Raw genomic sequence first — 26387 nt, 5'->3', positions numbered from 1 at the left:
ACAGTTCAATCTCTTGCTTTCATCAGACCAAGGAATTTTGTTCCTCACAGTCTGAGAGTCCTTCAGATGTTTTTCTGCAAACTCCAAGCGGGCTTTCATGTGTTTTGCACTGGGGAGAGGCTTTCATCTAGCCACTCTGTCATAAAACAGAAACTGCCAGAGGACTGGAAAAGAGTTGATCTTCAAAAAAAAAAAAAAAAAAAGGTGGGGGGGGAATAGATCCAGGAAACTACAGACCTGTCAGCCTGACCTCAATACCAGGGAAGATTCTGAAAAAGATAATCAAGCAATGAATCAGTGAACACCTAGAAGCAAACAAAGTAATAATCAAAAGCCAACATGGGTTTGTCAAAAACAGATCATGCCAGACAAATCTTATTGCATTCTTTGACAAAGTGACAAAATTAGTGGACCAGAGGAATGCTGTCAATATAATTTACATGGACTTCAGTAAGGCATTTGATAAAATAGACCATAATCTACTACTTGATAAGATAGAAAAATGTGGGTTAGATAACATCACCACCAGATGGATTCATAACTGGGTGACCAACTGCACTCAACAATGGAACTGCATCTACATGGAGGGAAGTATGCAGTGGGGTACCCCAAGACTCTGTTTTAGGCCCACTACTCTTCAACATCTTCATCAATGATTTGGAAGAGGGGATAGATGGGGAACTCATCAGATTTGCAGACAACACCAAGCTAGCAGCAATAGTCAACACTCCAGAAGATAGGCTTAAGATACAGAAGGATCTTGATAGATTTGAACATTGGGTGCTATCTAACAAAATGAAATTGTGGTTAAAAAAGAAAGGTTCTACATTTAGGCAAGAAAAATAAAATGCAGAGATATAGTATACGTGGTACCTTGCTCAATAGTAGTAACTGTGAGAGGGATCCTGGAGTCCTCATGGACTATCATTTAAATATGAGCCAGCGGTGTGCACAGCTGCCAAAAAGCCAACACAGTCCTAAGGCTGCATAAACAGAGGGATAGAATCAAGATCACGTGAAGATCACTTATACCACAATAATGCCTTGGTAAGGCCACACTTGGAATACTGCATCCAGTTTTGGTTGCCACAACGTAAAAAAAAAAGATGTTGAGACTAGAAAGAGTGCAGAGAAAAGGAACAAAGATGATTAGGGGACTAGAGGTTAAAACATATAAAGAACGGTTGCTAGAACTGGGTATGTCTAGTTTTATGAAAAGAAGGACTAGGGGTGACATGATAACAGTGTTCCAATATATCAGGGGCTTCCCCAAAGAAGAGGGAGTCAAGCTATTCTCCAAAGCACCTGAAGGCAGGATAAGAAGCAGTGGGTGGAATCATTAATCAAGGAGAGAAACAACTTGCCTCCAGGAGTTGTAAATGCTCCATCGCTGGAAGTTTTAAGAAGAGATTGGATAACCATTTGTCTGAAATAGTATAGGTTTTCCTGCCTAAATGGGGTTGAACTGGAAGATCTCCAAGGTCCCTTCCAACTCTCTTATTCTATTCTATTCTAAAGCCTAGATGGTGGAAGTGATGGTTTTTCTTCTGGAATTCTGTTCCATCTCCACACAGAATCTCTGGAGGTCAGTCAGAATGACCATCAGGTTCTTGGTCACCTCTCTTGCTAAGGCCCTTCTCCCCAGATTGCTCAGTTTGACCTGGCAACCAGCTCTTGGAAAAATCCTGGTTGTGCCAAACTTCTTCCAATGTGCTCTTAGGAACCTTCAGTGCAACAGAAATTTTATTGTAACCTCCCCCAGATTGTTGCAAAGGGTTTGAATACTTATGCCAATGGGATATTTCAGTTTTTTCTTTTTAATAAATTTACAGACATTTCTAAACTTCTGTGTTCACTTTGTCATTATGGGGTACTGAGTGTAGATTAATAAAAAATGAATTTCAACAACTAGAATTAGACTTACAGCATAACAAAATTGATAAAAGTGAAGAGTGTCAGAATACTTTCTGAATGCATTGTATGTGTGCGTGTGTGAAACTTTTATACCACCTCTTACAATATTAGGCAACACAGTATCAACAGTTGAGACCTTTAGGTTTCTGGGTTCTATAATCTCCCAGGATTTGAAATGGATACCTAACTTTAGAACCATCATTAAAAAAGCACAACAAAGAATGTTCTTCCTGCGTCAACTCGGAGAGCTAAGACTGCCCAAGGATCTACTGATACAGTTCTATAGAGGAATTATTATGTCTATCATTTGTACCTCAATAACTGTCTGGTTCGGCAGAGAAACCCAACAGGACAGGTATAGACTTCAACTGATGTTAGGACTGCAGAAAAAAACAATTGCAACCAGCCTGCCTTCCATTAAGGATCTGTACACTGCACGAACCAGAAAGAGGGCTGAAAAAATATCTACAGATTCCTCACATCCTGGACATAATCTATTTATGTCACCGTTTTAGACCATTCCATGCCAAAACAATAAGACATAAAGATAGTTTTTCTGTCATACCATCACTCTGCTGAACAGTTAATTCCCACACCACTGCCTCATTTCTGATCTTTCCTACTATCTTTTCCTATTGGTTTCTTACGATTTATCAGTCGTTTGTAACTTATGATTAATGATTGTAACTATGATTGTGACCTATTACTTGCTGTTTATGTGTACACTGTGAGCTTATTCACCAGAGAGAAATTCCTTATGTGTCCAACCACACTTGGTCAATAAAGAATTCTATTCTATTCTATTCTATTCTATTCTATTCTATTCTATTCTATTCTATTCTATTCTATTCTATTCTATTCTATTCTATTCTATTCTATTCTATTCTATTCTATTCTATTCTATTCTATTCTATTCTATTCTATTCTATTCTATTCCATTCCATTCCATTCCACTCCACCCCCTCCCCTATCCCTACCTGGGTCCCATGAATTAAAATGCTATCTGTTGGGTCCCAAGAAGTGGGTCTTCTCAAGGTCACTTTACAATCACAATGGGGAGAGCAAAAATTGGGATTTTTAAGTGAGGTGATTGTGTGGACACCTTGTTTAACAATTGCCATGACTTGTGACTGTAATGGGAAGGCTCCATTATGGTAAGCCAAGGACTATGAGTAATATTAATTCAAAGACTTAGTCAAAACCTGAAAAACAACTGAGCAAAAATTCAAAGACTCAATTAAAGCCTGGAAAACAACTGAGCAAGAATTTACTGCCTCAAAATTATCAAGGGAGAATAAGGATTGGTGGGGTCCTGTTTGTTATTTTCTCATATTAATCATTCAGCCCAACCAACTAACACTATTGTCATTCCATTCCACCTTAATGATCCAAGAGGACCCGGAGTCCAACAAACAGCAGTAGAACTAACAGCACAGATAATCCTATTTATATTTAATAAAGTAATATAGCAAGTTATCTGACAGAGGTACTTTAGAAACAGATCTGTAAATATAATAAAGTTGTCCTGATTTGTTGAAAGATACATTCCTTGATATTTTATAGGGTTTTTAAGTAACAAATGCACGTGTCCAGCTTTTCTATGCATTGTTTGTATAGAAAATGTGCAAAATACAGTGAGGCTCAATAAAATATCAGTTTATAATTCAGATATATATTCTAAATAAACTAATAAAAGCAAATATTCTTATAAATTTAGCATAGATTTGGCTAAATAATTATTGCAGAAATATATACAGATAATTTCCCCATCTTGTCTCAGTTTGTCATTCAAAAGTGATTTTTGCTATGTTGAAAATCTATTTCTAATCATTTAAGTCTTTCATCTTTTTAAATAGGTGTTCCTGTGTTTTCAAGGAATTGCAGCTAACCTTGTTGACGTCAAATTAAACAGAGCAGAAATAGAACAATTACAGGTGATACTCCTAATTATTTACACATACACACACACACATAAAAGTTCAACATTTTTGTTGTTGCATAATGGGAAGACTGCTACACACTATATCATTTTTCCTCAGACATATAGAATCACATATTAAAATGTTATCCTATGTTGGAGTCCTTAGAGCAGGTAACCAAGTTCAATAATATATAGCTGAATATTTTGAATATCAGGAAACCTGGCCACTATGTTTCAGACCTTCACAAAAACATAACTTGGTGACACCCTAGTTTATACTTTAAAATAGAATTAGCTTGTGGCACTGATTCATACAAGTTTTAAGAGAGCCTAGACAAATCCCTGGCCAAGAAGACCATTACTGATTAGTACCCTGATGTTTGAATCTTCAACTTCACATGCTGCTTAGTTCTGAAAAAAAACTGGTAGGAGGGTAAAATGGAGAAGATCTAGGACAACTTGCTACAGCCAACTTGCCACAGCTAATTTGCTGTGGCCAACTCACTGCAGGACAACTCGCCATGGCCAATTCGCCACAGTACAGGACAAGAGTTACACTAATGTTGAAATTGTGGAATAGAATAATTAAAGAAAGGATGCAAAGGTGGGACAAAATGAAATGTAAATGACAAAAATTAAAAGAATTGTTTAATTACTTTAAATAATTAAATTGAATTATAGAATTGTCCTGCAATGAGTTGTCCCACAGTGAATTGGCCATGATGAGTTGTCTCATTCCAAAATGGGGAAGTCTTTTGCCTTCATTCCATTTGCATTCCTGGGTGAAATAAGATTTATGGTTATCAAACATTTTCCAGAGGTGGGATTCAGCCGATTCAGACTGGTTCGGGTGAACCATTTGTTAAAATTCTGTCCAGTTCAGTGAACTGGCTAATCCCATCACTGGCTGGCCCTGCCCCTGCCTGTTTTTTGAGCCTTTTTGGGGCAAAAAATGGCCCCAAAATGGCTAAAAAACAGGCTAAAAAATGAAGATTTCAAATCTTCAATTTTGGCCATTTTTGGGCTGTTTTTGGGGTGTTTTTGTTCTGTTTTTGGGCTGTTTTTAGCCATTTTCTGGGATGCTTTGGGTCCTTTTTCAGCAAAAAAACCAAAAAAACAGCCTGAAAATGGCTGGAAAAAGGTGCGAAAACTGCCGAAAAACATGCTGAAAAATGAAGTTTTCAAAAAAATGGCCACAAAATGGCCTGAAAATGTCTGAAAAACAGGCAGAAAAAAAATGAAGATTTCAAATCTTCAATTTTGGCTGTCTTTTGGACTGTTTTTGGGCTGTTTTGGGCCATTTTAGGCCTTTTTGAGCCCTTTTCTGGGTGTAAAACAGCCGGAAAATGGCTGAAAAATAGCCTGGAAAATGGCCAGAAAACGGCCCGAAACATGGCCGAAAAACAGGCCAAAAATGAAGATTTCAAATCGTCAATTTCCTCTCTTGAAGCTGTACAAGAATCTGGATTTGAAAGGAGAAGAGGAATTCATAGCTTTTGTGGGCACACACCTCAGACCTTTCAATACCTCACATCCATTGTGCTTTTTCCTGCCCCACTGCACAAATCTTTTAAACATTTGCTGGCAAACACAAAGTGAGCCTTTACCCCAAAGCACATTCCCCCTTCTGAATTTGGTTTATTACACAACCATATGAATAAAAGTATAAAATCGCACTACTAAGCACAGTAACACCTGGACAAAACTTTGTGAAAAAAATTATATCAAATTTCCCATAAGTTCCCATACCCCATATATAGATTATGTTGAACAAATGTAATATGTTTGGGTTGATTTAAAGTCAAGATGTGAAAATAAGAAATACAAGAAAACTTCATCAAAAACTTGAATTGCCATAATGTTGTCTTCCTAAAGCCCCCTGCTTCCTTCTTTGCTCCAATTACAACGTCTCTACTAATAAACCTTACATCCAGTTTTAGAACCTATTCTGAGAAAATAAACTTGAAAGGGTCAAAAATCCTTCTACCCACTTGGATCTTTTCCTCATATCAGTACATCTTTTTGCAAAACAGGTTGTGCTTTAAATCTAGCACATTTAGTTGGGACAACAAGCAGACTCTTTGGAAAGAAATGAGGGAGGAAAACCAAGAGACACCCCCCCCCCCCCAAAGTACTCAATTGGGTAGGGAAGGAATCTTAAGTATCAGTGTAAAAGTCCCTTTTTTCCAGTGATAACAGTTCTAGGATCAATAATAATGTCTGTCCATGTATCTCCCCTGCTCAGCTTTTCCTCATTATATGATTATTCCAAAGACAGAGGACAGTTTTATGATTGGGAGAACTTTGTGCCTATTTTTGGGGTCCCATACTATAAATAAAGAAAATGGAGGACAATTCTTGTGATTGAGATAACTCTGTGTCTATTTTTAGGGCCAGAATGATCACAGCTCAATGACAGAGCATAGATATTGTATATTCAGGCAAGCAGAGCTGAGGAAAACTTACAGTATGTTGAGATCATTGCAAACTTCTTCTCATAAATTATGATCCATGAAGATGGGGAGATTAGTGATCCTTAGATGTTTTTCTGTATTCTGTGTATAAAGCAGGGGTGGGCAAACTTTTTGGCTCGGGGCCGCATTGACTTTTAAAATTTGACAGACGGGCCGGGTCAGCACAAGATTTTTGGGAATCGCCCCCACCCTTCCCCCCTCTTCTCCTCCTTCCCTCCCTCGGAGGCTCCTCCCTCGGAGGCCCCTGAGTCAGGAGTTGCTACCACCGGCGCGGCTCCGCGCTGGCTCCAGTCCCGCTGTTGCCTCGGGAAGGGAAAGGCAAAAAGGAAGAGCCGCGGCGGTGCTTTGCAACGGAGCAGCGGCACCGGAGGCTCAGGCTCAGTGGCTCCTGGTTTTGCCTTTTCCTTCCCAAGGCAACGCGGGACTGGAGCCGCACGGAGCTGCGCCGGCGGTAGCAACTCCTGACAGCCCCAGCCGGACACCTGAGCGGAGCCCGGCAAAACTGCCTTTTGCTGCTGCCGGAGCACCGCCAGGTCGCCTCCACCAAGCAGCCTGCCCGCCCACCGGGCTTCCCTCTGCCGCGCTCGGGGCCAGGTGCAGCGCCCGCGAGTTAAAAGGAAGCCAAAGTTGCTGGGAAGTTGCTCGGGTGCTGGGAGCAGGCTTTTAAAGTGCCGCCCGAGCAAAGTTTAAGCAGCCCGCCCACCCACCGGGCGGAACCCTTCCTGCTGCTTGGCGGGAAGACGCTCCAGCCTGCAAACTTTGCCTTTGCAAAGTTTAAGCCTGAAGCCCCGGAAATCTGAGCAACTTCCCAGCAACTTTCGGCTTCGTTTTAACTTGCGGGCGCTCGCGCCGCCCGAGCCGCACGGCAGCCCGCTCCAAGCAGCCCGCCCCGCCTGCTGGGCAGAACCCTTCCCGCTCCTCGGCGGGAAGACGCTCCAGTCTGCAAACTTTGCCTTTGCAAAGTTTAAGCCTGGAAGCCCGAAACCAAGCAACTTCCCAGCAACTTTGGCTTCCTTTTAACTCGCAGGCGCTCGTGCCTGGTGGAGGGAAGCCCGGAGCCTCCTCCAAGCAGTCCGCCCGCCCGCCTGCCGGGCTTCCCTCCGCCACATGGCTTGGGGCCAGGCGCGAGCGCCTGCGAGTTAAAAGGAAGCCGAAAGTTGCTGGGAAGTTGCTCGGGTGCTGGGAGCAGGCTTTTAAGTGCCGCCCGAGCAAAGTTTAAGCCTGGAAGCCCTGGAAATCTGAGCAACTTCCCAGCAACTTTTGGCTTCGTTTTAACTTGCGGGCGCTTGCGCCGCCCGAGCCGCACGGCAGCCCGCTCCAAGCAGGCTGCCCCGCCTGCCGGGCGGAACCCTTCCCGCTCCTCGGCGGGAAGACGCTCCAGCCTGCAAACTTTGCCTTTGCAAAGTTTAAGCCTGGAAGCCCCGAAACCGAGCAACTTCCCAGCAACTTTCGGCTTCGTTTTAACTCACAGGCGCTCGCGCCGCCCGAGCCGCACAGCGGAGGGGAAGCCCGGAGTCCCGCCTGGTCGCCCCCTCCAAGCAGCCCGCTTGCCCGCCCGCCCGCCGGGCTTCCCTCCGCCGCGTGGCTCGGGGCCAGGCACGAGCGCCTGCGAGTTAAAACGGCAGAAAGTTGCTGGGAAGTTGCTCGGGTGCTGGGAGCAGGCTTTTAAAGTGCCGCCCGAGCAGGACCGCCGAGCCGGGAAACGGGCACCAAGGCAGGGCAAGGCTCCACCAGCAGTGGGCTAGCTTTAGGTGGCTCCAAGCAGCCCGCCCGCCCGCTGGTGGAACCCTTCCCGCTCCTCGGCGGGAAGACACTCCAGCCTGCAAGCTTTGCCTTTGCAAAGTTTAAGCCTGGAAGCCCTGGAAAAAAAGGGGATCGGGGGGACTCACCTTCGGAGAGGTCGCACTTGAAGGTGATTTCGAACTTCCAGCCGAGGCCTTTGCAAATTTCTTTTCTTTCCTACCCCTAGATCGCTCCGCACTGTTTTGCAGCTTTGGGGGCCACGCGGCACAGGGCAATACGCCATGCCCAGCGATTTTTTTTCAGGGGCGGGCCAGATTGGACAGACCAATGGCAGCTATTTTTTTTCAGGGGCGGGCCGCATTGGACAGACCAATGGGCCGGATGTGGCCCGCGGGCCGTAGTTTGCCCACCCCTGGTATAAAGCATGTTTCTATTAGATTCTTCCTTATGCTGCTCAGGATAATCTCTAATTTTTTTTTTTAAAAGGAGACCAAAGCACAGATCCCTAAAAAGGATCTTGATTCGCTCATTTTTGACAGGGTTTTTCAAATTTGCAATCCTAAAATATGTGGACTTCCAAAATTGCCCAGACAGCATTCTGGAAGTTGGTCTACACATCTTAAAAGTTGCCAAATTTGAAAAACACTGATCTCTCAGAACATGTAGCTCAGGGGTATCCAACCTTGGCAACTTTAAGACTTGTGGACTTCAAAACGGGCTGAAAAACAGGTGGGGGCGGGACCAGCCGGTGGTGGGATTAGCCCGAACCAGCTGAATCTGCCTTTGAGGCGAGTGGCTGGGAGGCGGGGCTGGGTGTGATGAGTGATGTCGAGTTGGTCACACCCACCCAGTCACATGACCACCCAGCCACACCTACCCAGCCAGCCATTAGGGCAGAGAACCAGTGGTTAAATTATTTGAACCCCACCACTGTAATTTTCCCTGTTATTTTCAGAATTAGGTATGCTATAAAATTGAAAGAAGTGAAATGAATGTATCAGTTTTGGAAGCCATGTTAGCACCAGAAGCTTCCACACTGCCACATTCTTGTTCCTGGGAAATTGGGAGGGGGGATTTTGTAGAGTGGTTGTAGTTAGACGTAATAGCATTCTTCTTTTACAGTCAAGGTCTTGTTATTCCTGCACCTGGATGAGGAGTGGTTTAAGAAATGTCTCAAGTTGGAACGGATGGTGATTGGGCCATGCAATGGAGTGATGGGTGCAGGGGATGCATTTTATGATTTTAAATTATTGGTGGAAAACCCAGAACTCTCAGATTCAGGTTTTCCCAGATGTGCCAGTATGACAGCTTTAATAAAATGGAACTTTGAGAAAATGCCTGTCTTGGAGTTTTGTGTTGGAGTTTGTTTTCTAATCAGAACTCTGAGGCAATTCAATTCCTCAAAGAACAATTTTTATTGGAAATACCATCCTGGTGCAAACAGGGAAAAGCCAGTTCTTGAATCTTCCTGGGCTTTTCACAACCTTAAAAGAAAAAAGTTTCCAGTCTTCTCAAAACAATAAATCAAATTGTCCAATTTGGATACTAACTGGTTGCCTGGTTACAACTCTCTCCTCCTTCTGGGGCCAGCCAGCCATTGGAATGCCTCTGACTCAGCTGTTCTATGTTGTCTACCAAATTCCCTCTATTACTCCCCCCCTTCATCTCCACACTGTGTCAGCCCGAAATCCAGCTACGAGCCTGACAGGCTGACCTCCCTCAGTTGATGGGGACATTTTGTGAGGTAACAGGACGTACCATGAGGTTAGTTGAGGATTCCTAACCCCCTTTCCCTCCCTCAGGAGGACCCTTCGACTTTTGGGCATACTCCTCATGGAACCATTTCATCAGCCTATGTACTTTTACCTTCCAACTCTTCACCCAGGTGGCTTCAGCAAGAGGATATCCTTTCCAGTGCACTAGATACTCCAACTGAACCCGGTGTACCCTTGAGTTTAGAATTTTCTTTATCTTGTAATGTGTGTGGCCTTCAACTACTAGTGGCTTGGGTGGTATCCTAACTATTGGTCTGATTTGAGAGCCCACGACAGGCTTTAATAAACCGCTATGGAAAATCGGATGCACTTTCCCTAGCAATAGAGGGAGTTTAAGTTGCACAGTGACCGGGTTAATAACTTTCACTATAGAAAAAGGTCCCACAAACTTCGGACCGAGCTTCTTAGTGGCTAATTTCAATTTCAGATACTTTGTGGACAAGTAGACCTTATCCCCCACCTTAAACTGTGGTTGGGGACAGCGGCGTTTGTCAGCTTGGGCCTTATATGCTTCCGCCGCCTCCCATAGGGCTTGTTTGGTATTTTTCCACGCTGTTTTCAATGAATCCATCCAATCTGCTAGTGACATTGAGGAGGGGCACTCCCGGGGGAGCTCAGGCATGGGGACAAACTCCATGTCACTAGTGATCTGAAATGGGGTCAGCCCTGTACTACTGTGCACCGTATTGTTGTATGCCACCTCAGCAAACAGCAGTATCTCTGCCCAGTCGGTATTGTGCTGGACTGGACCTTTATGATCACATTTTTCAGAATTTCCTGTGCTTCTTGAGTTGTTTTCCCCTTTAGAATTTTCATCCATGGAATCTTTCCAAGGCTCTCTCTGAGTTTATTAAAATCAATGTCAGGATAGTTGACAATTTAAGACACTGGTTGGATTATTTTCTATTGCTTGAATTCCAGTATGACTTGGTCACTCTAACCCAAGTTTTGGCAACTTCAACTCCCTCTATCACTTCTCTATTAGTAAGAATTAGGTACAGTATAGCTTTATTTCTAGTTCTCTCCTCTACCTTTTGGATGTTAAAGTTGTCAGCTAAGTTGACTAGGAATCTGCTTGGTCTCTCACTCACTACAGAGTTTGTCTCCCAGTTGATATCTGGATAGTTAAAGCTTCCCATTTCTACTGTGGTATGCTTCCTACAAACATTTGTTCTCCACTGAGCCAAAGGGAGAATCCAGGATGGGTAGTCTCTAGTCTCATAGCTCTGCAGACCGAATTGAAAACCTGAGGACAAACCCCAGTAACGGTCCGCAGTTCTTCACTCGGTCTCAGCATATTCAGACCACCCTTTAAGGGCTCTGAATAGTTAAGATTGTAGAAGAATCTTGACCCCCTGGATTGAATTTTTTTGACTGCCTTTAAAAAAAAATCTTTTCTAGTAGACTGGTTTTTGGAATTGTGATTGTAAATTTGGTTGGAGGTGCCCCTGAAAGTCCGTGTCTGGGGGGGCAGGAGTCAGTGTCTTATTCAACTCACTTTCTCCAAGTCCGTTCTTATTGATCTGTGCTAGCCACAAAAACCGTGAGATGCTTCTGCCCCTTTTCAGCGTCGGTGGCCATTTCAGACGTTTCGGGACAATTCTGCAGTTCATCTCCAGGATTGCCCCTGGGGAGGGGTTACTGACCATCTGGATTGAATCCTGACCCCCTGTCCAGTCACAGGAGCACCGTGGCAGCTGTGAGACGCTTGAGACTGCCAAATTGATTGCGGTGCAGCCAGCACTGGCTCGCAAGCCTCTGACCTGTCAGGGCTTGTAGCCATTTTAAAGAGTCAGCCTTTTTTCCCTTTTTGCTTTGACTCTTGCCTTAAATTGCGGAACTGTCCTGAGCTCACCACTTCTGGGTCGCACTAGCCTCCTGAAGTGGTGGACATCTGCTGTGACCAAAGCAGACAGCTTTAGATCAAATAAAATTTGTTTTTATTTCTCTTTTGCCCCTTTTTCCTTTTCTCTCTACCTGTCAGTGACAATTATTTTTGGCGGCCTCAAAATGGCCCCCAGGGGAGCTGGCCAAGAATTATCAGCTCCTCAGCAGAGTAGGGAGAGAGCTGCAAGGAGATCAATTAAGTCCAGGTCTGCTTGGCTGGAGGCAGCAGCTAGGATCAGAGCTAGGACCCTAGCCCCTAAAAGACCCTCTAGGGCAGAGGATAGGCAGGCCAGGCATAGACAAAAAGCCCTAGATAAGGAGTTTGATAAGGCGGTGAGAGACTCCAAGATGGCTGAAAACGGGGCCATCATTCCTCTGCTCCCACAAGATGGCATGCAGCAAGACCAATTGGCAGATAGACAATAGTTGACTGCCTGATATCCTGGTGGCTCAAGTACTCAGGATTTGCAGGGAAACCTCCAAATCAAGGCAAAAGCCACTCATAATAATTCTGAGCCACCACAAGGATTTTTTATTGCTGCACCTGGAAGCCAAGCCTCCAGCAGAACCAGACCTGCGCCTGAAAATAAAAAAGCCACCTTTAAAATAGAAAGGAAAAAATAAAAATAAAAAAGCCACCCCTACAGTGGCTAGGTTGCGGCCTGAGGAGACCCACAGGCAAGAGATGCCATCCTTCATGAGAGCCTGGATCTCCCAAACAATTAGACAAGAATTTCAGGCTTAAGTCAACCAGCTGCGCCAGCTGCCTGGTTTGGATACCAACAGAGGCGTTCCGCAGTGGCAGGCTTCTGCAGAACAGCTGATTTACTTCAGAAATAGTTCTGCATCCCCTTTGGAAAGAAGCCAGTCTTACGTTTCCGAGAGGGACCTCCTTCCAGAGAAGGCTTTTCGGAAGGGGAGTCGGAGGTAACAGATCCCCCCTCCTTTTCCAACTGGCTTTCTCCAAGACTCTGCTGGTTAAGGCTAAGAGCACGGTTCATCTTAAAAAAGGGACAAGGTCACCTGGGATCTTCCCCAAGAGGGGGAGGATCAGGAAGATTACCTATTCACTGAGAAAGCATCTGTGGTGGACGCTGTATCTGTGCCCCAGACGCTTATGAATGTGATCAAAAAGCAGTGGGAGTCCCCTGGAGGGTACACTCACCCCAATGGGTCTGAGTCTACCTTATTTAATGGGTGGCTGCGGCAGCTGCAGGGTAGAATCCCACCTGAGGACCCCAGGTGCATCAAGACTTAAATAAGATAATATTCACAGCTCAATCAACAGCTAATGCCACCCAAAACTTCTTCCAGAGCCATGGCCTCATCTGTAACAGCACGGAGGCTCATCTGGCTAAGAAATTGGCAGATGGACGCCAGAAACAAATGGAAGCTGGCATTTGCTCCCTTCAAGGGAGAGAGGCTTTTTGGGAAGGCCCTGGATCCCTTTTTTTGATGGAAACCAGGGACAAGCGAAAGATCCTGCCCTCCCAGGGGAGGCGTTTTGATTACAGGTTTCGACTCTACTACAGAAAGCCCTCTTTTAAACAGGGGGAAAGCGGGGGCAAGCTTTCCCCGTCAAAGTAGCCCCTTCTTCCAAAGATCCTCATTTCAGGCCGATAGACCGGTCTTTGCCCCCAGAGGGCCAGTCACCTATTGGAACCTACTGCTGTGTCTGTGGCAAATGTGTTAAGAGTTCCTGGAGGATGGGTTGGACAGAGGTCTCGCCTCCAGTACCTTGAAGAGACAGGTGGCTGCCTTGGCCTCGTTTTTTTCGGTCAAGAACTCAACCACTCTGGCTCAACACCCCAGGGTGAAAGCCTTCCTAGGGGAGTCAGTCTTCGCCTACTCATGTGCAAGGTGTCATTCTTAGTGGCCATTATTTCGGCCAGGTGTATCTCGGAGTTGACGGCCTTATTCATCAGAAAGGACCTGTATGTTTTCCATGCAGATAGGGTGGTTCTGTGGTTGGACCCTACCTTTCTGCCCAGGGTGAACTCCTTATTCCCTTGCTTACAGGGGTTGATTTTGCCTGACTTCTGTCCGGGGCCTACCCATGAGGGCCCTCCATATATACATCAAAACGTCCTCTTTTAGGAGGACTGAAGCCCTGTTCATTTCCTTTCAGCCATCAACTTTGGGTCACAGGATGACACCATCTACCGTGGGTCTCTGGCTTAGAGCCTGTATTGCGAAGGCCTATGAGTTTCTGGCTCTTCCTGTGCCCAGGAGAATCACTGCACACTCAACCAGGAGTGCAGAGACCACTGCAGCCTGGGTAATGCAGGCTTCGGTTCTTCAGTTCTCTACTATTGTAGAGCTGCGACTTGGTCATCTGTGACCCCATTCATAAGACATTATAAAATTGACTCCTTTGCCTCAGCAGAGGCGTCCTTTGGAAGATGAGTCCTGAAGGACGTTCAGGTAGAAGTGGGGACCTCCGACCAATCTAGTTCCCTCCTGTAGGACAGCCATCAGCCAGCTTTGGTATGTCCCATCCTGGATTCTCCCTTCAGCTCAGTGGAGAAGGGGCGTTGGTCCTACCTGAACGCTTCTTCTCGGGGAGCCAAAGGGAGAATCCAGTCCCACCCTGTATTCTGTCTGGTCTGAGTAGGAAGGAAATGTTATTTTTTCACAGTATCAAATAGGCTATCTGTTAGAGGACGAGAAGCAGCTGGATTCACTTTTTCAGAACTGGGGACTGTTACCAGTGGGTTTGTCCTCAGTTTTTCAACTCGGTCTGCAGAGCTATGAGACTAGAGACTACCCATCCTGGATTCTCCCTTCGGCTCCCCGAGAAGAAGCGTTCAGGTAGGACCAACACCCCTTCTGATTGGCAAAGAGTTCCTATTTGGACATCAAGCTTAAAAATATTCCAAGTGTGGTCTTACCAAGGCATTATAAAGTAGCATTAACACTTCACGTGGTCTTGATTCTATCCCACTGTTACTGCAGCCTAGCCTGCATTGGCTTTTTTGGCAGCTGCAGCATATTGCTGGCCATATTTAAGTGATTGTCCACCAGGACTCCATCCATGTAGATGCAGTTCCATTGAGGATTACACGTTGAGTAACGTTCAGCCAGTTATGAATTCATCTGGTGTTAATGCTATCTAACCCACATTTTTCTATCATATCAAGTAGTAGGTTGTGGTCTACTTTAACAAATGCCTTTCTGAAGTCCAAGTAAATTATATTGACAGCATTCTCTGGTCTGCTAATTTTGTCACCTTGTCAAAGAATGCAAAATGATTTGTCTGGCATGATCTGTTTTTGATAAACTCATGTTGGCTTTTGGTTATGACTTTGTTTGCCCCTAGGTGTTCACTGATTGATTGCTTGATTATCTTTTCCAGAATCTTCCCTGTATGGATGTCAGCTGATAAGTCTGTAGTTTCCAGGATCTTTTTTTTTTTTTTAAGATGGGAACTACATCAGCCCTTTTGCAGTCCTCTGGTAATTCCCTGGTGCTCCAGGATCTTTGAAAGATGGTTCAGTGATTCTGACATCACATTACCATTTCCTTCACAATCTTGTGGTGTAATCCATCTAGTCCTGGTGATTTGAACTTTGATAGGTTGGACTGTTTTTTCCTTTTGTGTAAAGACAGATGCAAAATACTAATTAAACAGTTTTGTTTTCTCCCTGTTGGTCTTCACTTTCTTGCCATTTTTCTACCATTAATGGACCAATTGTTTCCTTGACCTCTTTCTTTTTTTTACACGTTGAAATAAGCTTTTGTTTTTGTTATTTTTTTACTTTTGTCGCAAATGTAAAAAATAAGCTTTAGTTCATTTTGAGCCTTAGCTTTTCTGACTTCCTTTTTGCAGACTCAGGCCATATGCTGATATTCCGCCTTAGTTATGTGCAGTGGTGGTATTCAGCCGGTTCGCACTGCATCGGGCGAACTGGTAGCAAGAATTTGGCATGGGTCACCGAACCGGTAGTAAGTTCTGGCTGGCCACACCCCCGATCCGGTCACCATGCTCGCTTACCCGCCCACCTGACATCCGTCTAAGGTATTTTTTTTTTCCCTTGCGACAATCAGCTGTGCATAGATCAGCTGTCCCAGGAAGGCAAAAAATGGAGGGAGGAGCTCAGGCCCCCCCCCTCCATTTTTTGCCTCACAGAGCCCCAGAGGAGCTTTAGGGGAGCAAAGACCACCCCCTGAGGCTCCTTTGAGGCTAGGAAGCTCCCAAAAATGAGTGGGGGTGGCAAAAAAGCAAAAAAAAAAAAAGCCACACCCACCCAGTCACGTGTCCAGGCCCAGCAAGCCACGTCCACAGAACCGATAGTGTTAAATTTTGAATCCCACCACTGGTTATGCGCCCTTCTTTCCACTTTCTATATCTGTCCTTTTTTCTTTCAATTTATCAGAACATTCTTTGTGCAGCCACGCTGGTTTCTTTTGAGAGTTGTTATTTTTCTTCTTCATTGGAATTGCGCTAGATTGGGCTTCCATAATCTCACTTTTCAAAATTTCCCAAACTTCTTGAGTTGTTTTCCCCTTGAGAATTCTCATCCATGGAATCTTTCCTAAGCTCTCTCTTATTGAAATCAGCTTTCTTAAAGTCCAAGATTTTGTTCTATTGCTTGTGGATGCATAATGTTGAATTCCAATATTGCATGATTACTACCCACCAAGATTTCTCTAAGTTCAACATCTTCCTATCATTGCATCTCTGTTAGTGAAAATTAAGTCCAATATGATTAACTCCCTAATTCTCTTCTCTACTTTTTGTGAGACAAAGTTGTCTGCTAGGTTTGTCAGGAACCTGTTTGATTTTCCACTTGGTGCAGTTTGTCTCCCAGTTGTTATCAGGCTAGTTAAAGTCCCCCATTACTATTGCGATGTACTTCTTACATACATAGTTAACTGATTAGCAAAGAATCCATCTATTTTCTCTGGTTGGTTGGGCGGCCTGTAGTATACACTTATGGCTATGTAATTTCCCCCCCTTTTATATTGACCCAAATAGTTTTCATCATTGTTCTGTCGTATTTCTGTAGATATGTAATTATTTCTTATATATGGTGCAATTCCACCTCCTCTTTTATTAGCTCTATTTCTTTTAAATAATTTAAAATCCCTCTAGCTGTATATTCCATTCATGGATTTCATCCCACCAAGTTTCCATAGTAGCAACGATGTCATATCTGCCCTTGTGTACTTGAAACTCTAGTTCACCCTGTTTATTCCTCATACTTTGTGCATTGGTGTATAAACATTTGACTTCTTTTTGACTGATCCCGTCTTTACCTAACCTGTTTTGTGTCTGTGTTCCCCTGCTTCCTTACTACCTATTTGATTAGTGTATATTAGTACTCATGAATAGTGTAAAGAAAAAAATGCTTGAGAAACTGACAAATTTTATGGGCTAGAACCTCTTAATTGGAATAAAGAAGCCAAGACTTAAGAATTAGTATACTGTCACTATTGCTTATGTATAAAAGCATTCAAGATGCTCTTATTTTGTCTTTTGTTAAAGTCCTTATGCATGTTTACTGAGAGAAAAGTACTGCAGCATGTCTGACTTGTTTCAATGTCCTAAATTTCATGGCATGATCATTATTGTGAAATGTTTTATTAGCACTTTGAAACAGTTTTTCCCCCCCTTTGGATTCACTTGCTGTAACCTCTTCTGTTTTTCTTTTCTTCTCTTTTGACAGAATGTAGTGAAGGCGGATATTGTAAACTATAGCCAGGAGCCTGCAACAAGAACTGTTAATTCTCCCCGGAGCTCAATGTGTACAATTCAGTGAGCATTTTCTTTTTTTGTACAGTGCTCCTTTCGCTGCCTTCGCCCAGTAATGGAGTTGCCGGGATTGTTGCTTTAACAGGAACATGACTGTAGTGCATTTAGAAGTTTAAAAATCCTACTACCCAGGCAGCTTCTTTGAATAGCCAAGATTCAAATAGTGGGGTCACACACTTTGAAAATATATATATTCTTCTTAATTATATTTCAGTAAAGTGATTGTGTGTAGAGATATATTAAATATATTGTTAGAAAGTTTGAAGGGTGAATGCAACATGTAAATTAAATAGGATGAGAAGAGATTGTGAAATAAAGGAATGCAGTAAAAATAATTGGCTTTATCTCTTTGAATATATCCATTTTGTCCTTTTTCTTATTAGGACCAGGAGAGAGATTCTTACTTTAATCCTTCCTTTAACTTATTTATTTATTCTTTATCTCCAAATATAAAATACAAACCAAAGAAAAAGAAAGAAAAAACAAACTAACAAACATCTGACACCAACAAAAACAAAAACCATGTGTACAAAAAAAGAAAGAAAAAAACCCAATATTAAATACACCTAACATCAAACTTTTTTTTTAAATCCACCCTGACTGAATGCTGAAAGATGCATTAAAAAACTAATATGTTCTCCTCCCCTGACATAGGCCTACAAATAGTTATAAACTTTCCCATCTATATTTAACAACAATGCTATATTCCGTAAGCAATTTTCCCTGATATGGAAATCAATTTGCCTAATATCAAGTCGAACCAACATCTGTTCACAAGATATAGAGGTAAAGGCTCCCCTTGCACATACGTGCTAGTCGTTTCTGGCTCTGGGGGGCGGTGCTTATCTCTGTTACAAAGCCAAAGAGCCAGCGCGATCTCCGTGGTCATGTGGCCAGCATGACTAAATGCCAAAGGCACTTGGAACACTGTTATCTTTCCACCATAGTGGTCCCTATTTTTCTACTTCCATTTTTACATCCTTTCGAATTGCTAGGTTGGCCGAAGCTGAGACAAATAACGGGAGCTCACTCCATTACACGGTGCTAGGGATTAGAACCGCTGAACTGCCAACCTTTCTGATTGATAAGCTCAGCATATAAACTTGTCTAATCTACTGTCTCTAATCAAAGCAGTTTATTTTGCCATCTCTGCTAATTTAATCAATTTTAAAATCCTCTCTTTGACAGTAAACCCCCTTTCCTTCCAATGCTTAGCATAAACAAGCCTCACAGTGGTCAACATGTAAAGAAATAATGTCCCAAACTGTTTTTCGATTGGTTTGTCCATGATACCTAGAAGAAAGGCTTCAGGTTTCATTAATATTTATGTTTTAAGCATTTCTGCATTGTCATTATTATATTTATCCAATATAATTTAGTATACTTACAAGATCACTACATATGATAAAATGTACCTGGATTTTGGTTGCATTTTTGTGGAGTCAAATATCAGCGGTAAATCTATATATATAAAAGCAAAATACCATTCACACATCACCACAAAATCTCCAGAACCGTAAAGTCTATAAACTTGAAATTTGTTCCTCTTGGCTTCTAGGTCCTCATTAAGAAAGGATTTTTCGAAATGACCGCCAGAGCATTAGTATTTCATATATTATTATTAACACGCTCTGATGTTAAGGAGTTCTACTACCCTCCCCATCTGAAAAGAAATCTGTTCCAAATGCAAAACACAAGCAGAGGAGAGGAGTTTCAATTTCAGTTTTAGTTTCACAGCAACAACCAGCCTTAGTTCAGAACAGTTGAGCTAAGCCACGCCCAGGCTCCTTGCTGTCTCCTTCTTGCTCACACAGCAAATATTATTTCAGTTTCCAAACAGCCCTCAACTCTCTCACATGCTGACAGGATGCTAGCCAGATGAATACCAATGGATGCTGGTAGGCAGAGGCAGAATTTGTTTTTCCTTATTTTCTTCCCCAAAAACGAAGCCTGACCACATAGTTTTGTAGCAAAGCATGGGTATCGACTATCGAGCTAGTAATTTTATAAAGTTTTCTTTTAAATGTAATTCAAATGTTAAACCACTGGTCCATACATTCTCCTACTGGTCTAGCATTATGTTGTAACCAAATGTTTTTGCTTTTTTTATCATAAAAACTTTTAACATATTCATCTTCCAGATTCAACTTAAATAACATTTTAGATTCTCATTTTAATCCTTGTGGTTTTTAATATTGGCTATCTTTTAGGACCAGCTATTTTCAATCATGTATTCATCGGGTTATCCTGAAAAAAAATAAAGTGTCTTTCACTTCTAGCATTTTTATTCATAAAACAGTTTTGAAAGGAAAAATGATTAAAAATCTCATTAAACTGGATTGTGTTTATGTACTTGTTAAAATAGAAGAAACAATCATTTTTTGCTTCTTTTGGTTTTTCCCACTTTGAAGTACTTCACCATAAAATTACTGCTAACATTCGTATTTACAAAAATCAGAATATATACCCCTTTCTAGTCAATTGATGGAGAGAGACGTTTCTGTTGGTGTTTGGCTATTAAGAGCTATAGTAAATCAGGACAACTTTAGTGGTGGAATATCAACAGGGAACTTTTCATACCAGTAAATGTCCTATCCCTATCCAAACCATTGTAGAGCTCTCTGTCTTTGGCCCACTTTACTGTCTTGCCCACTGCCCCTCTGGAGGGGCCCAAGACTCCAGCCCAGAGCTTTTCAAACTATTCTGCAGAATCACAGAGTTTCCTGAGAACTTTAGCTTCCATGAAAGACAAAGGCACCCTCCACCCCCCAAAAATCACTTGAATGCACCTGACTGCAGCCTGTCACTTAGAACTTTGTCTTTTGATAAGGAATTTCTGGATTCTTTTTAAAATATCTAATATCTAAAGCTGGGTTTTCAAAAGGTTAGAAAACCCAGCTCTAGCCTACCTGTTCTTATACTGTCCTTTCTACAGCGAGTCACAATCTAACTTTATAAGTCAATTGCTAAAAAGTTTCATTTGTTCTGAGGATGATGTTATTCGTTTATTATTGGACTGCAACCATAACATCCCCCAAAAAGTGGCGAAATTTCTTACAATTGATTCATGTTTATAGTTGTGGAATTGTGAAAAGTTCTTAAAATTCTGGGACATATTCAGAGATGTATCTGCATTGCAAGTAGCCCAGGTTGAACTGTATTGCCTAATTAAAGGCTACAGAAACAAGTTTTGGTAATGTACAGATATCAATATATTTATCAAATAAACATTAGGTCACTTTGAGCAGATACCCCATAACTGTTCCTTCTGAAAGTGCTTTCCAGCAGTCAGTTTGGGAAAAACATATTTTTATAACTGGGGAGTGAGAGTTTGCTCCCCATTAGGTCAGTATGATTTTCCATGGGCTGTGAGGCCACAGAGGCTCTAAAAACAGGTAGATACTAAATCACTGGTGGACAGAAATATTGGATTAATTTAATCTCAGAGCACTTAACTTCCAAAGTTTATTTAGCTGGCTTGGTGAAAACATGTATACAGTGCCAAATACAATTTTGGAATTTCTGCATACATAAGCATTAACATAGAAATCATACACTTAGACATCAATTGTTCTGTTAGTACAAAAAATAACCAATTATTTTGGTGAAAAGATTCTCATTTTAAAAAATAATTTCTATTTTTATATCATATTAAGTCATGGGTTTTATTTTGAAAGCCTCCTCTGACATTTTCAAATGGGTTAATGTCTTTTTAAACTATATTTCCCAGGATTTGACCAAACACTTCAGTAGAAATCTAATCAAGGCAGAATATACTTCTGTTACTGCCTTTCAACTCTTACCCCACCCTGCAAAGAGACAGGACCTGTTTGATTGGTTTACCCCGGAGGATTGATGGACCCAGTGGCATTCCAGAGAGAGCTGGGGGTTTTCCCTGAGGAACTGGTTGGCCATATAAAGAATATGTCCTACATTTGTATATTAAACAGTCCCATTCAAGTCAAAAATTGACTTCCCCCACAACTGAAAAACCAGTGGGCCGGGGATGGGGAACCTTTTATGGCTCACTCAGGAATTCTGGGAGTTGAAACCCATAAGTGATAAAAGAGCCAAGTTTCCCTACCCCTGACTTAAGTATCACAAAGAATTCTAAATAACAATAAGGAAGAGAAAAATAAACCAGTATAACAAATTGAGAATAAACAATTTGAAATAAAGAGTCAGTAGAGAGACAATAGATAATGAGAAGAAGGCAAAAAGGACAGAGGCATGCTCCGGTGACATTGAGGCATAACCATCGGGAGAAAAGTGGAAGCAGTAGCAAAATAATCAAGAGGCATATGTTCAGAAATCTCATCACAGGATGACAACTACGACAACGAGATTGCAAATTGTAATACATACAACTTAATCACAAAAAATAACAGCATAAAAACAACATAGTTATGAAATACCAGCCTAACCAGTTGGTTGAAAACTCCTTTTTTTAACAAAACTTATCTTCCTGTAGGGTGTTGTTAATGGCGGAAGCAAGTACTACTGCCAAACTGGGACCACATAATACAGTAAACTAAATCTTACTTTAAGAATCACACTTCCTCGGGAATGACCCCGACTGAGGGAGAGACCCTCCTTCAATACAATACGAGAGAGTGATCAGGGGAGGCCATATTCCACCAGGTTCCAGCCACAGGATGCCCTTTGGATTGTTTTGCCAGTGAAATATGCCGGGTAAGACACGGACCTGTGCCGTATGCAAGCCCAGTTGTGACCCTTATCTTGCAGCTGGATTTTGGGACAGGTCCCACGCTCTTTATCTAAAAAGTACACATTATCTAACTACCTTTTGTCCATGAGAGGACCAACTGGCTTATCTCTGATTCAAAGTAAATGGTTTTTATGAAAGTGGGTTGATGATCTGAGGGTCCAAACCAAGAAGCCAGTATTCGGGACTTTATGGCAAAGGAATGGATGGCCTCACTTACCATTGGATCCTCTTTGGTGGCCTCGCTGCTCTCATTGGTGGTGCCTAGAGAGGGTTCCGGAGCTGGAGAGGAACCTCAACAGCTTGCCGTGCGAGTTTTCTTTTTGGTGAGTTTTCTTTATTTTAGAACTCACTGAGTCTGGGCTTGAGGAATGGGGGCCGGTGTCAGGCACTCTGACCACAGGTGGGATTCAGCCAATTGTCACCAGTTTGCCCAGTTAATTGCTTAAATCAAGTTAATAAACAACAGAAACTGACAGGATTAGGGCAGGGAAACCCATCAATCAGCCATCTAGGGGTGGGATTAACCTCTTCCCTTCAGGAAGAAGGACAAGATTACAAATATTTTCATTATAAAAAGTATTAAGTAACACTTCTGTGATCAGCTGATACTCCCTGGAATTCCCCAAGACCTTTTATAACTGCTGCAGTGTTGGCTACTTCTTGTTTCTTCCTGGGGGGGAAAGATACAGGAGGGGACAATGATGCAGCTGTGAATTTAATGCATGTGTGGTCCAGCCAGCTTTATTGTTTCTGCTGTGAAGCACCCAATTTAGAATATAGAATAATAGAATTGGACAGGTTAATGGCTTTTGACAGCATGCTCAGGCTTACAATTCGCATGAGTGGCTGCTCTTAGTTTCCCTCTCAGCTGCTACGTTTGCTTTGGGGTTGACTTTTAAAAAGGGGGAATGGCTGTTTCAGGTTTTCTCATTGTTTTAGTGGTTCCTGGCACTGTCCTTTTGGGGTATATTTCTGTCACTCTTATTGAAAGCCTCTAGTGATGCAGCACCCACAACTTTTGAAGACAAGCTATTCCATTGGTTGATTGGTCTCACCCTTAGGAAATTTCTCTTTAGTCCTAGGTTGCTTCTCTTTGGTTAGTTTCATTGTTTCAAAGCCTTTTGGTGCTTTGGAAAATAGATCAACTCCCTCATTTTTATAGGAGTCCCTCAAATTTCCTGACAGAAGAATTAATCAGTGGAATAACTTGCCTCTAGAAGTTGTAAATGCTCCAACACTGGAAGTTTTTAAGAAGAGATTGGATAACCAGATTGGATAATCTGAAGTGGTGTAGGGCTTCCTACCTAAACAGGGGGTTGGACTAGAAGACCTCCAAGGTCCTTTCCAACTCTGTTATTCTATTCTATTCTAAATATTGGAACGGTGCTATTTTATTTTGTTGTGAGCTGGACTAAGGAGACATTTCATAAGGGTGAGACCAATCAAGTTGGCTACACCAACCCAGCCACACCCACCCAGTCATTAGGACAGAGAACTGGTTGTTAAATTATTTGAATCCTACCACTGACTCTGACACTTGGTGGCCTTCCTGGCCACACCTGAAGCACTTGACCATGGTTGGGGGGGTTGCTTTGGTTCTCTGACCTGCTTAAACGGGTTTGATTTTCCAAAGGCCGCTTAGGGGTTTTTCCCAAAGTGGGTTTCCAGTGAGGGGGGATTTCAAGGTCCATAGCCACTGCCATCTGATATCACCCTTGTATGAGGTCAGGGACCCCTCTGAAAGTGTAAGCTTGCCTGAGGTCCTGGGCTAGAGTTCTTTTAAACTGGTGAATGAAGAGGCACTTCCGTCCAGTGTCTTAGTTTTCCTGCCACTCTTCGGAATTCCCAGATGAATTCTTTCACGGGCCATCCCCTCTGCTTCAGGTCCTTCATCTCAGCTTTGGCTTCTTCTCTCTGGGAAGTATCCTCAAATCAGATCCTTAGTAGTTGGACAAATTGATCGGTAGACCAGGAATGCGCCCAGGACTCAGGAACCCGGACAGCAGGCCCCGCAGCATGGGGAGCTGTTTGGTATTTTTAATGGGAGACTCGGTTAATGTCAGGGTTCCAAATAACATCCTCAACAGAATTAAAAGTCCAAGACAGGCATCTTCCTCAAAGTATAAATTTATTAGAAATGTCATATTGGCACATCTGGGGAAAACCCGAATCTGAAAGCCCCACGTTTTCACCACCCAAAGTAAAATCAAAATTCCTTCCCCTCCATGGTCCAATCAGGTAACTGTCCCAACTTCAATTAACTTCCAGTCCTGCCTTCCCAAGTACTGGCGAGATGCCTTTGACTCCCAAGGGAAAGAATGTTATGATTACACACTCCACAATATCTTCACCTCCCACCTGCCATTCCCACAGCCTGCTCAGCCACTGCTGTGGCAGCCCTGAGGACTCTCTTTAAAGATGTGACACCAGCTTGGTTAGCATCATAGCTGCATTGCAAGACTTGCATCCATGCCAATTCCCCTCGTAACGTCAACTCCCCTTGATGGGCCCTGAACCATGCATCTGTTTGTAGCTTTTTTTTCCCATTTGTTGAGTCAAAACATTGCTAGGGTTCAGAGTTTCCTTGTTCTCCTGCTAGTGAGTGGTCACTTGCATGGCCAACTGCTTTGCGGGACTAATAGAAATAATTACTTCCTCTCAGGTATTTTTAGGACAGTGCATCAGCTAGGATTTTTTCCCCTCTGGGATGTATTTCAATGTGAATTCAAATTGATTGAAGTACTGGGCCCACTGCAGCTGCTTTGGGGAAAGTTTGTGAGGAGTTTTTAGTGCCTCTAGATTTCTGTGGTCAGTCCATACTTCGAAAGGGATTTTACTGTCCTCTAGGAACTGTCTCCACATCAGCAGGGCCCACCGCACTGCAAAGGTTTATTTCTCCCATGTTGCCCAACATCTCTCTGTCTCCATTTTCAGGACAATTTCCCCTCTGTTCTTTTGGATGAGAATTGCCCTCACTGCCACATCACTGACATCCGCCTGGATCAACAATGGTTCTTCAGGGTTGGGGTGCTTTAGGACCAGCTCAATCACAAACAGTCCTTAAGTTTTTCAAAGGCTGCTTGGCATTCCATTATCCAGTTTAGTGGCTGGCTGGACCAAGTTTTCCCTCCTCCTCCCAAAGTCTTCAGTAGTTCTGTGATCGGTAAGGTGATCTTTGCAAAGGAGGGGATGAATTCCCTATAGACATTTGCAAAGCCCAGGTTTGCAGATCTGTGGGGCTTGTCACTATAAAATGGCTTTCCCCTTCCCCAGGTCTATCTCCACCTCCTCACAAGACACTCTGTATCCTTGATAGTCTAGGCAGGTCTTAAAGAATTTGCATTTTGACAATTTGGCATACAATTTAGCATTCAGGAGCTTTTCTAGCACTTTGTGCACTAGTTTCATGTGTTCCTCCATCATCTCAGAATAGAGGAAAATGCCATCTAAATACACCAGGACTCCCTTGTGTAGGTGTTCGTGCAGCACTTCATTTATTAGTTGTATAAACATGGCTGGGGCTCCCTGTAATTCAAAGAGCATTACCCTAAACTGGTAACATCCTAATGGGCAATTGAAAGTGGTTTTCAGCTTCAACTGGGTACTGGAGTATCTCACTAATAAATCACTCTACTCACAGTTGGCATGTTGAAATTTATTACAGCAGTTCCAGTCCTGATAATCAAAAATGGCATTTCCCAATTAACACCAGCACTGAGAGCGTCTGCCTCTCAGTGCTTTTTATGCTGTGTTCTAGTCCCTCCCAGCTAACAACCTGACATCCTCTGCTGCATTATCTACTCCTGTGCCTCCTCCCGGTGCCTATTTGTCACCACCTAATCTTTATTTACATTTCTTTCTCCCCATGCTATCTATCCCTTCTGTATCCTTACCTACCTCCCATTCCCCCCCCCATCTATCTGAATCAGGATCATAACCCCCCACCAACTGATATCCCCAAAGCCCCACATCGTGGTTTACATCAGCACGCAGTCTGGAAATAAGCCTGATGACTGATTAGTGTCCATGTGCCTCTCAGCTGTCTAGCTGTCTCAACAATTCAGCATAAATGACAGTCGTCCACACATCCATCAGTCCCACAGCCCCAGTGATGTGTTGGGCTCCGAGTGAGTGCCAGACGTGAATAAATTCCCAGAGACTGACATGCGCCCCCCCTCTACTATAGATA

General features: G+C 43.0%; 2 protein-coding genes across 2 annotated transcripts in view; one reads left to right on the top strand and one right to left on the bottom strand.

The window, feature by feature from the left end:
- Positions 1 to 17801, top strand: part of RAB28 (RAB28, member RAS oncogene family) — a 139887-nt gene extending 122086 nt beyond the window's left edge. Inside the window, exons 6-7 of the mRNA XM_087963688.1 lie at positions 3771 to 3848; positions 17384 to 17801. Coding sequence (XP_087819814.1) covers positions 3771 to 3848; positions 17384 to 17476 — 171 coding nt within the window. The 3' untranslated portion in view covers positions 17477 to 17801. The remainder of the gene's footprint in view (positions 1 to 3770; positions 3849 to 17383) is intronic.
- Positions 1 to 26387, bottom strand: part of CC2D2A (coiled-coil and C2 domain containing 2A) — a 1114036-nt gene that overhangs the window by 566302 nt on the left and 521347 nt on the right. The window lies entirely within an intron of this gene.

The sequence above is a fragment of the Notechis scutatus genome, chromosome 4, assembly GCF_049901735.1.
Source record: "Notechis scutatus isolate UNSWTSFEM ecotype Mainland chromosome 4, rNotScu1.2, whole genome shotgun sequence".
Lineage (NCBI taxonomy): Eukaryota > Metazoa > Chordata > Lepidosauria > Squamata > Elapidae > Notechis > Notechis scutatus.
This window is presented reverse-complemented; position numbering and strand designations above follow the sequence as displayed.